Source organism: Danio aesculapii, chromosome 21 (assembly GCF_903798145.1).
Source record: "Danio aesculapii chromosome 21, fDanAes4.1, whole genome shotgun sequence".
NCBI classification, from domain to species: domain Eukaryota; kingdom Metazoa; phylum Chordata; class Actinopteri; order Cypriniformes; family Danionidae; genus Danio; species Danio aesculapii.
The window spans coordinates 44,895,993-44,909,371 of NC_079455.1; the positions used below are offsets into that span (position 1 = coordinate 44,895,993).

Sequence of the window (13,379 nt, forward strand, 5' to 3'; positions counted from 1 at the left end):
ACTTGATGTTTTCACCGTTGTGATATCAAATTTTCAGCTTAAGTTTAAATAATTAGAATTTGCGCAGAAGATACAATTGAGCCAAATTTCACCTCTTTTCACGCATTTGGATCCTACCTGCCTACATTTGTCTTGAAAATCAATCCTACTGATGTTGCTACTGCCATCACTCAGATCTCGGATCTACCAAGTGCGCATAAATCAACAGCGCAACTGGGTTTTAACATATGTTGCCAGATTTGAATATTTCACCAATTATGTGTGGTGATGAGCTTCATAATAGATCTGGCAACTCGGCAAACATGGATCAAAAGTGATTTTTTGTTACGAGATTGGGTCATACAAATTATGGGAGTTTTCTGGGAGCGTTAGCAGGTATGATCTGCATTTCATGAATACGTTTGACCTGCTCATATTGATGTCGTCAATCTGGCAACCTGTGTTGAATTGTCATTGGAGGAACCATATATTAAAAAATAAATTCCTCTCCAATATTTGAATTCGTGCCGAAGATACAAATGAGGCAAATTTAAATATAAAATTCACCTATTTTGACACATTTACATTTACGTTTTATAATAATAATAATAATAATAATAATAATAATAATAATAATAATAATAATAATAATAATAATAAAATAATAATAATAGTCACAATAATAATAATAATAAAATAATAATAATAATATTCATAATAATAATAATAATAATAATAGTCACAATAATAATAATAATTATTATTATTATTATAATGATAATAATAATAATAATAAGTCACAATAATAATAATAATAATAATAATAATAATAGTCACAATAATAATAATAATAATTATTATTATTATAATGATAATAATAAAAATAATAATAATAAGTCACAATAATAATAATAATAATAATAATAATAATAATAATAATAGTAATAATAATAATAATAATAATAATAATAATAGTAATAATAATAATAATAATAATAATAATTATAATAATAATAATAATAATAATAATAACAATGACAATTATAATAATAATAATAATAATAATAATAATAATAATATTCATAATAATAATACTTGCGTGAATACTTTGCACAGTTTTGCTTTTGGCTCATCCCTATTGGTGTCATCAATCTGGCAACCTCTGTGTGTTGTATGGTCATCGGAGGCACCGTACATTAAAAATAATATCCTCTCCAATATTTTGAATTTACACTGCAAAATCTAGCTCAACCACTAGGTGTCAATCCCACACACTGCACCTTTAATCCTCTACCTAGCATGGTGAACGGGGAAAAACATGTTCACATATGATGTCTTTTAAACTCTTTGACTGAATGTGCACGCAAATAAACTGGCATGTGTGCCATTTGCATATATATGCAGTTTTATTCTGTGCACATGAATTGTTATTGTGAATATGTCTATATATATATGAATATAACGTGCATGTGAGTTTGATTTCATGCATGTGAGTTTGGCTACACATGGTGCTTTTTGTTTGGATTTTTGCGTGAATTATTTCTGACACTAATCTGGCTCCATACTCCTCCAGTCGGGTGATGATATGAGCTCTAAAAGGCACGTCGGTTGAAGTTTTCTGGTGGTGAAATTGCATCTTTCGGGGTCTGGAGGGCTGGATGGACTGATGAAAAACGCTCCACGCTCTCTGCGCTTACTCTGGTCCCTTTATTGCGTGCGTTTTTTTCCAGTTTTTTTTTTTCTCCATGAGGCACAGCTACAGGATCCGCTCTCCACACGCCAACGCCATGATATGTTTGGAGAAATCCACCCTCGAGTATGTGTGTGTGTGTGCATGTGTGTGTGTGTGTGTATACGTAAAAACAGGGAATGCTCGGAGGAAGGTACGGCGCCGCTTTACTGCTGATTTTCCCTCATTTACAGTGTTCTTCAGTCAGGACGGCGGCGCTCGGGTCCACTGGTTGATTGTTTGGGCAGAAATGACGCTGTCATAGGAAGTGATTGCTCATCATTTTGATGAATTCTGGCAGCTTCGACCTGCAAAAATGGACAAAGAGAGAGAAATGTTCATGCACAGGACAAAAACAACACAAAAACAACCAATTTATCTATTTATTGCTGGTGCATTTTTCTTTCAAGACTCCCCTACACTGAACATTTTGATGCATTGGATTTACTCTATTGTTTTTTAAGGTAAGTGGTTGCAAACAATTGATATGGGCTGAATTTAAACAAACAACTTAAATATTGTAATGTTCAACCTTATTTGTTTGTTTAAATTCAGCCCATATCAATTGTTTGCAACCACTTACCTTAAATAAAGTGCAGCAAATCCAATGAATCATTTTTCTCAGTGTATGATATTAGGCATGCAGAATCTTTTACAGAATTTAAAGTATCTATTATCTACTAAAATAGCATCAGTACTATTTTTGGATAAGTTTTATATTTACAATGTTTCTAATCTCACCGGCCACTTTATTAGGTACACCTTACTAGCACCGCTTTGGACTCCTTTTTGCCTTCAGAACTGCCTTAATCCTCCATGGCGTAGATTCAACAAGCTACTGGAAATATTCCTCAGAGATTTTGCTCCATATTGACATGATAGCATCACACAGCTGCACATCCATGATGCCAATCTCCCGTTCCACCACATCCCAAAGGTGCTCTATTGGATTGAGCTCTGGTGACTGTGGAGGCCATTTGAGTACAGTGAACTCATGTTCAAGAAACCAGTCTGAGATGATTCACGCTTTATGATCTGGTGTGTTATCCTGCTGGAAGTAGCCATCAGAAGATGGAGACACTGTGCTCATAAAGGGATGGACATGGTCAGCAACAATACTCAGGTAGGCTGTGGCGTTGACACCATGCTCAATTGGTACTAATGGACCCAAAGTGTGCCAAGAAAATATCCCCCACACCATTACACCACCACCACCAGCCTGAACCGCTGATACAAGGCAGGATGGATCCATGCTTTCATGTTGTTGACGCCAAATTCTGTTGGCGTGGCCCCTAATAATAATGGAGTCTGGCTTCTCTCAAGGTTTTTTATCTTCACCTTCGCCAACTGGTGAAGTTTTTTCCTCGCCGCTGTCACCACTGGCTTGCATGGTTCAGGATCTGTAGAGCTGCGCATCGATAGATTTGCTCTTAAGTGTTTGGACTCTCAGTAGTGATTATTAAACCACACTGAACTGAGCTGAACTGAACTTAAACACTGAAAACTGGACTGACACTGTTTCAATTTACTATGATCTTCTATGTGAAACTGCTTTGACCCAATCTACATTGTAAAAGCGCTACACAAATAAAGGTGAATTGAATTGAATATCTCTGAGGGCCCCCACAACGCGTAGGCCCTTAGAATTGCCCTAACCCCCCCCCCGCCACGTTCAAAGTCACTTAAATCCCCTTTCTTCCCCATTCTGATGCTCGCTTTGAACTGCAGCAGATCGTCTTGGACATGTCTACATGCCTAAATGCACTGAGCTGCTGCCATGTGATTGGCTGATTAGAAATTTGCATTAACGAGCAATTGGACAGGTGTACCTAATAAAGTGACCAGTGAGTGCACTCACCGTCAGAAACTGCTGATCTACTGGGATTTTGGAAATTTTCATTTTTCCAGTACCTTCTTGAATGTAAGCCACAAAGGATTAAGGCAGTTCTGAAGGCATGGGGTCCAACCTGGTACTAGTAAGGTGTCCCTAATAAAGTGGCCGGTGAGTGTATTTTATATTAAAATGTGCATGATTAAAAAATAACTTCACTTTGCACAACATAAATCTTTATTTTCAGGCTGCCTAAGCAAATTTTCTCACTTAATTTCTAACTGTGTTATGGTAAAAATATAAATTATTTAAATATAAAAATAGTGTTACATGATTTTATAGCCAAACACACATAAAGCTAAAAAGCAGAGTGCTAACCACTGAGCCACCATGCCGCCCCACAGATAAGTTACAAAATAAAGCTGATTTTGGTGTGAAAAACACACTGAAGCCATTGAACTGTTCATGTTTTGTGTGATTATATAATCTGACATGACTGATGCTAATATGAAAACACCTCTCATGTGTGATCCTTAAAAATATCAGAGACTTTTTTACCCTCCATCATTAAACATGCAAATGAATACGAGGATGAAAGAACCGAGCTTCATTCACACCTTTAATTTTACCGTAATTATAAGTTGTAAACTCATTAACTGCGCATTACCGGCGTTTACAGCCCGAACATCCACCTTTGGAACTGCGTGTCTCTGTTCACACCCATAAATAATGCAACGTGAACATTGCACTTTTCAGATTTCACATCAAACCAGCAATAAACAAACAACTAACAACAGCATGAAGAATGATCATCATCAACATCATCAACAGCACATGAATGAAATGGTCAGTGATATTGTGTACATGCTCTAAATTGCATATTAATTGAATATAGCTGCTTATTTAGAGAATTTATAACATGTGGTAAATTAGTATGAGATCAATATCTATATGTACACATGTTAGAACCAACACTTACGGCCAATCTGTTGTTAAAATGCACCCATTGTTATTAGATTCTTGTTTGGTTTTTGTTTTTGATGCCACACTTTTATTTTTGTTGATGTTGTACACTGGAAAAAATGGTAAATCAGAAATATAGTTTAATAGGGAACCCCAAATATGTACATTTATGCACAACTGATTTATACAATGAATTATACAATGCAGAAGGTGGAAATGTGGGCGGAGCCATATTTGCAATGTGGGTGGAGCTACTCCATGTGGTCCCACCTTCTATTGACAAAGCCATGCGATTGACATGGGGTGGAGCTATAGGTGGATGAAAAAGTGGGCGGAGTCATGAGTGTGGCCACATCAGTGGACACACTTTCTAATTACATAAAGGCATACAGCTCATGTGGGCGGAGTTATAGGTAGAGGTGTGGGAGAAGTCATGGGTGTGGCCACATCAGTGGACACTTTCTAATTAAATACTATAGTTCATGTGGGGTGAAGCTATAGGTGGAGGGGAAAAGTGGGCGGAGTCATGGGTGTGGCCACATCAGTGGACACACTTTCTAATTACATAAAGGCATACAGCTCATGTGGGCGGAGTTTTAGGTAGAGGTGTAGGCAAAGTCATGGGTGTGGCCACATCAGTGGACATTTTTTAATTACATAAAACATTTCACATGGGGTGGAGCTATAGATGGATGGAAAAGTGGGCGGAGTCATGGGTGTGGCTACATCAGTGGACACACTTTCTAATTACATAAAGGCATACAGCTCATGTGGGCGGAGTTATAGGTAGAGGTGTGGGAGAAGTCATGGGTGTGGCCACATCAGTGGACACTTTCTAATTAAATACTATAGTTCACGTGGGGTGGAGCTATAGGTGGAGGGGAAAAGTGGGCGGAGTCATGGGTGTGGCCACATCAGTGGACACACTTTCTAATTACATAAAGGCATACAGCTCATGTGGGCGGAGTTATAGGTAGAGGTGTGGGAGAAGTCATGGGTGTGGCCACATCAGTGGACACTTTCTAATTAAATACTATAGTTCATGTGGGGTGGAGCTATAGGTGGAGGGGAAAAGTGGGCGGAGTCATGGGTGTGGCCACATCAGTGGACACATTTTTTAATTACATAAAGGTATACAGCTCATGTGGGCGGAGTTATAGGTAAAGGTGAGGGAGAAGTCATGGGTGTGGCCACATCAGTGGACACTTCTAATTAAATACTATAGTTCATGTGGGGTGGAGCTATAGGTGGAGGGAAAAAGTGGCGGAGTCATGGGTGTTGGCCACATCAGTGGACACATTTTTTAATTACATAAGGTATACAGCTCATGTGGGCGGAGTTATAGGTAGAGGTGTGGGAGAAGTCATGGGTGTGGCCACATCAGTGGACACTTTCTAATTAAATACTATAGTTCATGTGGGGTGGAGCTATAGGTGGAGGGAAAAAGTGGGCGGAGTCATGGGTGTGCCCATATCAGTGGACACACTTTCTAATTACATAAAGGCATACAGCTCATGTGGGCGGAGTTATAGGTAGAGGTGTGGGAGAAGTCATGGGTGTGGCCACATCAGTGGACACTTTCTAATTAAATACTATAGTTCATGTGGGGTGGGAGCTATAGGTGGAGGGAAAAAGTGGGCGGAGTCATGGGTGTGCCCATATCAGTGGACACACTTTCTAATTACATAAAGGCATACAGCTCATGTGGGCGGAGTTTATAGTAGAGGTGTGGGAGAAGTCATGGGTGTGGCCACATCAGTGGACACTTTCTAATTAAATACTATAGTTCATGTGGGGTGGAGCTATAGGTGGAGGGAAAAAAGTGGGCGGAGTCATGGGTGTGGCCCATATCAGTGGACACACTTTCTAATTACATAAAGGCATACAGCTCATGTGGCGGAGTTATAGGTAGAGGTGTTGGCGAAGTCCATGGGTGTGCCACATCAGTGGACACTTTCTAATTACATACAATAGGTCACGTGGGGTAGAGCTATAGGTGGATGGAAAAGTGGGCGGAGTCATGGGTGTGGCCACATCAGTGGACACTTTTTAATTACATAAATATTTCACGTGGGTGGTGCTTTAGGTGGAAGTGTGGGCGGAGACATGGGTGTGGACACATTGGTAGACATACTTTCTAATTAAATAAAGGCATACAGTTAGTGTGGGCGGAGCTATATGTGGAAGTGTGTATGAAGTCATGGGAGAGGACACATTGGTGGACACACTCTAATTACATACAACTATGTTAACAGTAACAGTTAATGTGGGCGGGGTTTTAGGTGGAAATGTGGGTGGAGCCATATTGGGGGACCCATAAAGCCATACAGTACATCAGCTAGAGTTTAAGGATTAAACTCAGGTAGATATTTCAAGTTACCACTTTTCCCAGTGCTGCTGAATGAGGTAAATAGTGTGGCATGAGCCCAATGAAGGAATTGTGCATCACTTGAGTCGGTTGTGCCCAAACGAGTGATTGTTAGTAGTGAACCGTATCATGGGACATGTAGAACAGCAGATCAGTGTAGAGTGAAATCTTCTGACCATTTACGGGGGTGTGGCTCTTTACATTTGTCCCATGGGATTGGACGCCTCGCCCATTGCATGGTGAGCGGCGGCCAATGAGAGCGGAGCACCGTCTGACGACACCTTCTCCTCCTCCCGCCGCTTCAGACACGCCGCCTTCGGGTTCAGATTGCGCTCTGCAGGAGAAAGACACACACACACACAGTGCTGATTCACTGAACACACAGCAGGACTGAGCTCTTATATTAATCTATAGCTCATACAGCGCCCTCACATGGAGAAAAAGCGGCATTACAGTATTATACAGCTAATATAATTTGGAATGGCTCCACTCATAAACAAAAAGTGTTATATACTGCTATATATGTGTGTGTGTGTGTGACTGACCTCGGACCTGCTGCTCCAGGCTGAGTATGACGGCGACAGCCTGGTGCAGGATCAGCAGTTTGGTCTGCGGTTTGTCGCTCTTGAGGTGCAGCTGACACATGCGGCCCAGCTCCTTGAAGGCCTCGTTGATGTCGCGCACACGCAGACGCTCACGCGCGTTATTGGCCATGCGGCGCTCCTTCTCCCGCTCCAGCTTCTGCTCCGGCGTCAGGTCCTCGTCATCGTTAGCACTGAACACAGAGAGAGAGTGAGAGAGAGTGAGAGAGGGAGAGAGTGTATGTGTGTGTGTAAGAGAGAGAGTTTGAGAGAGAGAGAGTGTGTGGGAAGAAGTGTTTTTTTTTGGTAAACAAAGCAAGTCTCTCATATAATATCTCTACTAAAAGACAGAAAATATGACTGTACAAACTGTATATAACTGTATATAATTGCTTTTATATTGCTATTATATTGTATATAATATAACTGCACTGTATATAATTCAGATGAACATTTAGTCAATAATATTACTGTATTTTATTTAAAAACTGAATAAATTTAGATTTACACACATTTACTCAAGTAAATAAACAGAATTAATGATTTGACTTGCTTTGTTTACCAAATTAAGTGAATCATATTGGATTTGCATTTTAAGCAATGAATAAAAGTTAAAAGTATATTATTTTTTATGTCACATATTAAGGTTTTAGTTATGATACTCCCAAAATACTACCGCAGAAATCCACAGATTTTTAGCTAAATTCTTCACAGAAATGGCAAAAAAACATCCGCAGATTCCGTCTGGCCCTATCTATAAGTCCTCCCTATAAAATGACCAATTCATAAAGTAAACAACCAAGCACAAAAACTCCATCCAGATATATTAATATAAACTACATATAAAGGAAATGAGAAGTACTGAATAAATGCTTTATACACTATTCAAAAATTCCAGCTTAAAGCATATGAAACACATTTATACATTAAGTTATATATATATAAAAAATATTAATTAGAGAAAAAATATAAAATGCCAGTTATATAAAGACTATTGAACGATATAATACATGCAGTGTTGGGCAGTAGCGTTGCTACAAGCGTCCACACCATAGACTGTAAAATATATGGACGGAGTATCCGTGACGTCACCCATAGGTTTCTGAAGAGCGCAAAAGAAGCTACAAGTAAGCGCGGCCAACCGTCGCCATTTTGTTCGCGCGTCATCGCACCCACGGCGGGATACCAAACAAGGGCAAAGAGGCGGAGAGTGAGCGGAGCTACAGACACCTGCTGGCACTTTGCTTAGACCTGGCAGACAGACTTTACTTTGGGAGAAACGCTTGATACTCTATTACCTGCGACTCGTTTGTGTTCTGACCACATGTGCTTGGCTGTACACTATATCAATAAAGTGTTTAGACTTTTAAAAACACTGTAGTAATACATTGAGCCACTAAGCAGTGTTCTTATGATGTTTTCTACAGGAGGAAAACGCGAATTACTTCCAAACACTTCAGATATAGTGTGTGTTAGTAAATGCAGGACTATTGATGAACTCCAGCATAACACTGTATGATAACGCTTCAGATGACTGTTCTAGAGCCTACAGCTAATCAATCTGTCACATTCTGGAGTGCTTTACGGGTCTAAAGAAGAATATAAATGATAAATGATCTTAAATAAAACAAATACATTTATAGAGATGGTATATAAGTATATAACTTTACTCACATGGGAAACGAGGCCACATGAATGGTTTGTGAGCACAATTAAATGCACACAGCATCCCATATCATCTGATAATTGTAGGAAATAAGTCCAAAAGGCAGCTGACTGTGTAAAGCCACATAAAACAACACAAAAATACGATGAATATGCCGAGATCAGTGGCTAATCTGCCGGATTCAGCTGAGGTGAAGTGACGGCGACCAGCGAGACCTAGCTGTCACTCAAGTGGCCACGCCCTTAATTATGCAAACTTAATATAACCTAAAATAAAGGAAATGGATGAGTTATAAAAAATTCACCCCCCTCACAGTTGTCATGGAGGGTAATAATAGCTATATGAACCAAAACCGTTCTTTGTACCAGGCTGTAAACACCTTTTTTTCTGCTGTAAAGTTGGCTATTCTAACAGTGGGCTCAATTGCAATTTGCTCTATTATGGAGCCAGGACTAGCGGAATTTTGATGAATTGCAGTTTCAGTTACTTCCGTATTGGCTTCCCGAGGGAGAGCGGGAGGTTGCCGCTTGGCGTCTACCAAATGTAAGTAAATCCATATGATGGCGAGAATGACGATTTCTTCTTCTTCCTGTTTTTTGGTGTTCAACAACAAATGTTTGTGGTGCGTTACTGCCACCTCTGGTGAAGAAACTTGCTTGATGAAAAGATGAATGTGGGAGAGGAGTTATTTCTGAAGCAGGATTCCTCGTGACCATACCTTGAGAAGTACATGTTACGATGCAATAACGATGTATATATATATATATATATATATATGTACACATATACGCAAACACAATAATGCTTATTCCAAAATATGTCCCTTTACTATACACTACTATAGTATTTTAAATGTGAAACACCTGCTTTTATTGGATCTTTTGTTTTAGCTGCTATATACTCTAATGCGTTTTTGTTTAGTACAGAATATTATTTACAGTAAATACCTGAACTCTTCTGCCTCATATGATTCTCATTGACAGCTTTATTGATCATTAAGATATGATTGACTTGGATTTAAGTTGCTTCGATTTAAAAATGAAAATTGCAATAGCTTAAATGTAGCTAAGCTACTATTGCCATGTAGCTTTTAGCTTAGCTTGCTACATTTCCCAGGGGGTAGCTTTTAGTGTAGTGATACTAATAGTACTAATAACTTAGCTCACTATATTTTTCAAGTAGCTTGCCCAACACTGAATACAAGTATAAAATAGAAAGTTATTTATATTTATAGTATGATGTATCACCTCTCTAAACTTTTGAGGTCTTTGCTGTCCAGGTCGTCCTTCTTGTCCAGGGATTTGCTGTCCTGCAGGTTTTCATCTCCTTCATCTTCAGATTTAATGTCGGAGCTCACAGACGACGTGCTTTGACCCAGACCCGCCGACAGAGCTGAAAACACGCAAGATATGAGGAAAGATATTACTGATTATGACACTTTAGTTTGTTTTAGAGAGAAGCAGCGATTGTGTGATGATGATGATTATTATAATGCTGTGAGTATGAGACTGTGCAAAAATATTACATTATACATTCAATTATAAAGCTCAAGGTGGGTTCATTTTAGAAATACATAATAGGAAATAAATTGAAATTATATATATCAATAAGCAGAGACAAGATAGAAACAAATAAATTCAATACATTAAATAAAAATATATATTTAAATACTTATTCACATATATATGATTAAATGCGTCACAAAATGAAGAAAATAATGAATGTATAACAAATAAAACAAATATAAAAAACTTTAAAGATGTAAATATATAAATAAATAGTCACGTATTAAATGATTATGATATAACACAAAAAACAAAGTATTAAAATAAATATATTAGAATCTTTACCAAAAAGCTATGGTACACTGATTGCAATATTATGTATTTTTTCATTCATTCACTCATTTTCTTTCGGCTTGGTCTCTTATTAATCTGGGGTCGCCACAGCGGAATGAACCGCCTTTGTATTTTTATACTGTGTTAAAATTTCTGTATACTTTCCCACAGTGATAATTTCACTGCTGTCCATTCTAATTATTACTGCAGTAAAAGAGCAAGAGTCATATTAAATAGAGTATATTTATTTATTTATTTATTTTATTTGTAACTGCAATGACACAGTGTTCCTAGAATTTAGACTATTGTTTCTCTGATTATTACTGTGGGTAATATGAGTAAAATACTTATAAATACAGCTAGCATATTTTATTATTTATTTAATTTTATTTAATTTTTATTGAATTTTTATTATTTATTTTATTTTAATATTTAATGTGTTTTTTATTATTATTTAAATCTTTTATGATTTATAATTTTTTTTATTTTATTTTATTTTTTATTTTATTTATTATTATGTATTAAATTTTTGTATTATTTTTTTACATTTTTATTATTTATTTATTTTTGTATTATTTTTATATTTATTAATTTATTTTTATTAGTTATATTTATTTTATTATAATTTTTTTTATTTAACTGTTATTATTTATTTCTTTTATTATTTTTATTATTTATTTTATTTTTATTATTATTTATTTTTATTATTTATTTAATTTTTTTTTATTTTTTTATTTTTATTATTTATTTAATTTTTAATATTTATTTGGTTATTTTATTTCATCACCCCCTCAAATCCAGTTAAAAATTGTTAAGGTTATATTGTATTTATAAATGATAAAGTGCATCACCATATCAAAATTCAAGAAATATACACTATCTGACAAAAGTCTTGTCGCCTCTCCAAGTTTTAGGAACACCAAATATTAACTCGACTTCTAGTTGATGATTTGGTATCAGAAGTGTCTTATATGAAAGGTAAAGGCCTCTAGATGAGGCTTATTTGAGCACAATATAATCTGATCATGTCTTGATTATTATTAATGATTTCATTAGGACAGTGCGGTCTGACTCTGCTTAGACTAAAGTCTGGTCACTGAACCTTCAATAATGTCCAGTATAGAATATGTGCTCATGCTGCAGTGGAAACAGAATGAATATTGTGTCTGACTCCATCATGAGCTTGGAGGACTGCATCCATACATCTCTGCACTGACTCAAATCACTGATTAATAAAGTCATCTGGAATGGTGAAGAAAGCCTTCTTGCAGGACTCCCAGAGTTCATCAAGACTCTTTGTGTTCATCTTCAACGCTTCCATCTTACCTCAGACATGCTCAATAATGTTTATGTCTGGTGACTGGGCTGGCCAATCCTGAGCACCTTGACCTTCTCTGCTTTCAGGAGCTTTGATGTGGAGGCTGAAGTATGAGAAGGAGCGCTATCCTGCTGGAGAATTTGCCCTCTCCTGTGATTTGTAATGTAATGGGCAGCACAAATGTCTTGATACCTCAGGCTGTTGATGTTGATCATCCACTCTGCAGATCTCTCACACGCCCCCATACTGAATGAACCCCAAACCATGATTTCTCCTTCACCAAACTTGACTGATTTCTGTGAGAATCTTGGTCCATGCTGGTTCCAGTAGGTCTTCTGCAGTATTAGTGATGATTGGGATGCAGATCAACAGATGATTCAGCAGAGAAATCCACCTTCTGACACTTTTACAAATGATCAACTAGAAGACAAGTTATTATGTGCTGCTCTTACAACTGAGATCCACAACAAGACTTTAGTCAGGTAGTGATATAAAGCAGCAACAACACTCGTTTTTCTACTGATTATTACCATGGTAAATGATTAAAAGAGCTCCAGTGGGATGAAAAGTGTGTGATGATGAAATCCTTCTGGACGGCGTTCATAAATAATGATGTGTGTGATCTGAAGAGCTGTTATTTATCATCTTCTTCTTCATATTTTACAGCATTCAGCACCTCATTAACTGTTTGGCAGAGTTTTACACAGACTGAAGCCTTTGCCAACAGCTCGATGGAGAGCCTGCGGTTTTTACGCATCACTTCCTGGGTCAAATACAATTTCCTTTTACATATTCATATCTGAAATACAGCGCATGGTTTCACACACTCATTAGTGTTCTCACATTAGTGTGTGTGTGAGACTAGCGGATGCAGGAATAACACACTGTCTGACACGCAGAAAACACACACATCACAGACAATGTGTGTGTTAAACACATTTATTACACTTTTGAAAAATCTAAATGAAAAAACTAAATAAAAAAATATTTATTTGGATTATCAAACAAAAACAATTCAAGTTAAAAACGCATCATTACATTTGAGTAAAGTAAATGAAAATAAAAAACTATAAAATAATAATTAAATATTATAGTCAAACTGTTTT

General features: G+C 37.1%; 1 protein-coding gene across 8 annotated transcripts in view; it reads right to left on the minus strand.

The window, feature by feature from the left end:
* Nucleotides 1-1,042: 1,042 nt before the first annotated feature.
* Nucleotides 1,043-13,379, minus strand: part of LOC130214212 (transcription factor 4-like) — a 317,282-nt gene continuing 304,945 nt past the window's right edge. For 4 of the 8 annotated variants that reach the window (XM_056445767.1, XM_056445770.1, XM_056445766.1 and 1 more), the window contains 4 exons: nucleotides 10,365-10,509; nucleotides 7,416-7,645; nucleotides 7,072-7,204; nucleotides 1,043-2,016 (listed from right to left, as the gene is read on the minus strand). In XM_056445767.1, coding sequence (XP_056301742.1) covers nucleotides 1,968-2,016; nucleotides 7,072-7,204; nucleotides 7,416-7,645; nucleotides 10,365-10,509 — 557 coding nt within the window. In that variant the 3' untranslated portion in view covers nucleotides 1,043-1,967. Of the gene's footprint in view, nucleotides 2,017-7,046; nucleotides 7,205-7,415; nucleotides 7,646-10,364; nucleotides 10,510-13,379 lie in introns of all 8 variants that reach the window. The other 4 variants (XM_056445771.1, XM_056445768.1, XM_056445769.1 and 1 more) reach the window with 2 other exon arrangements.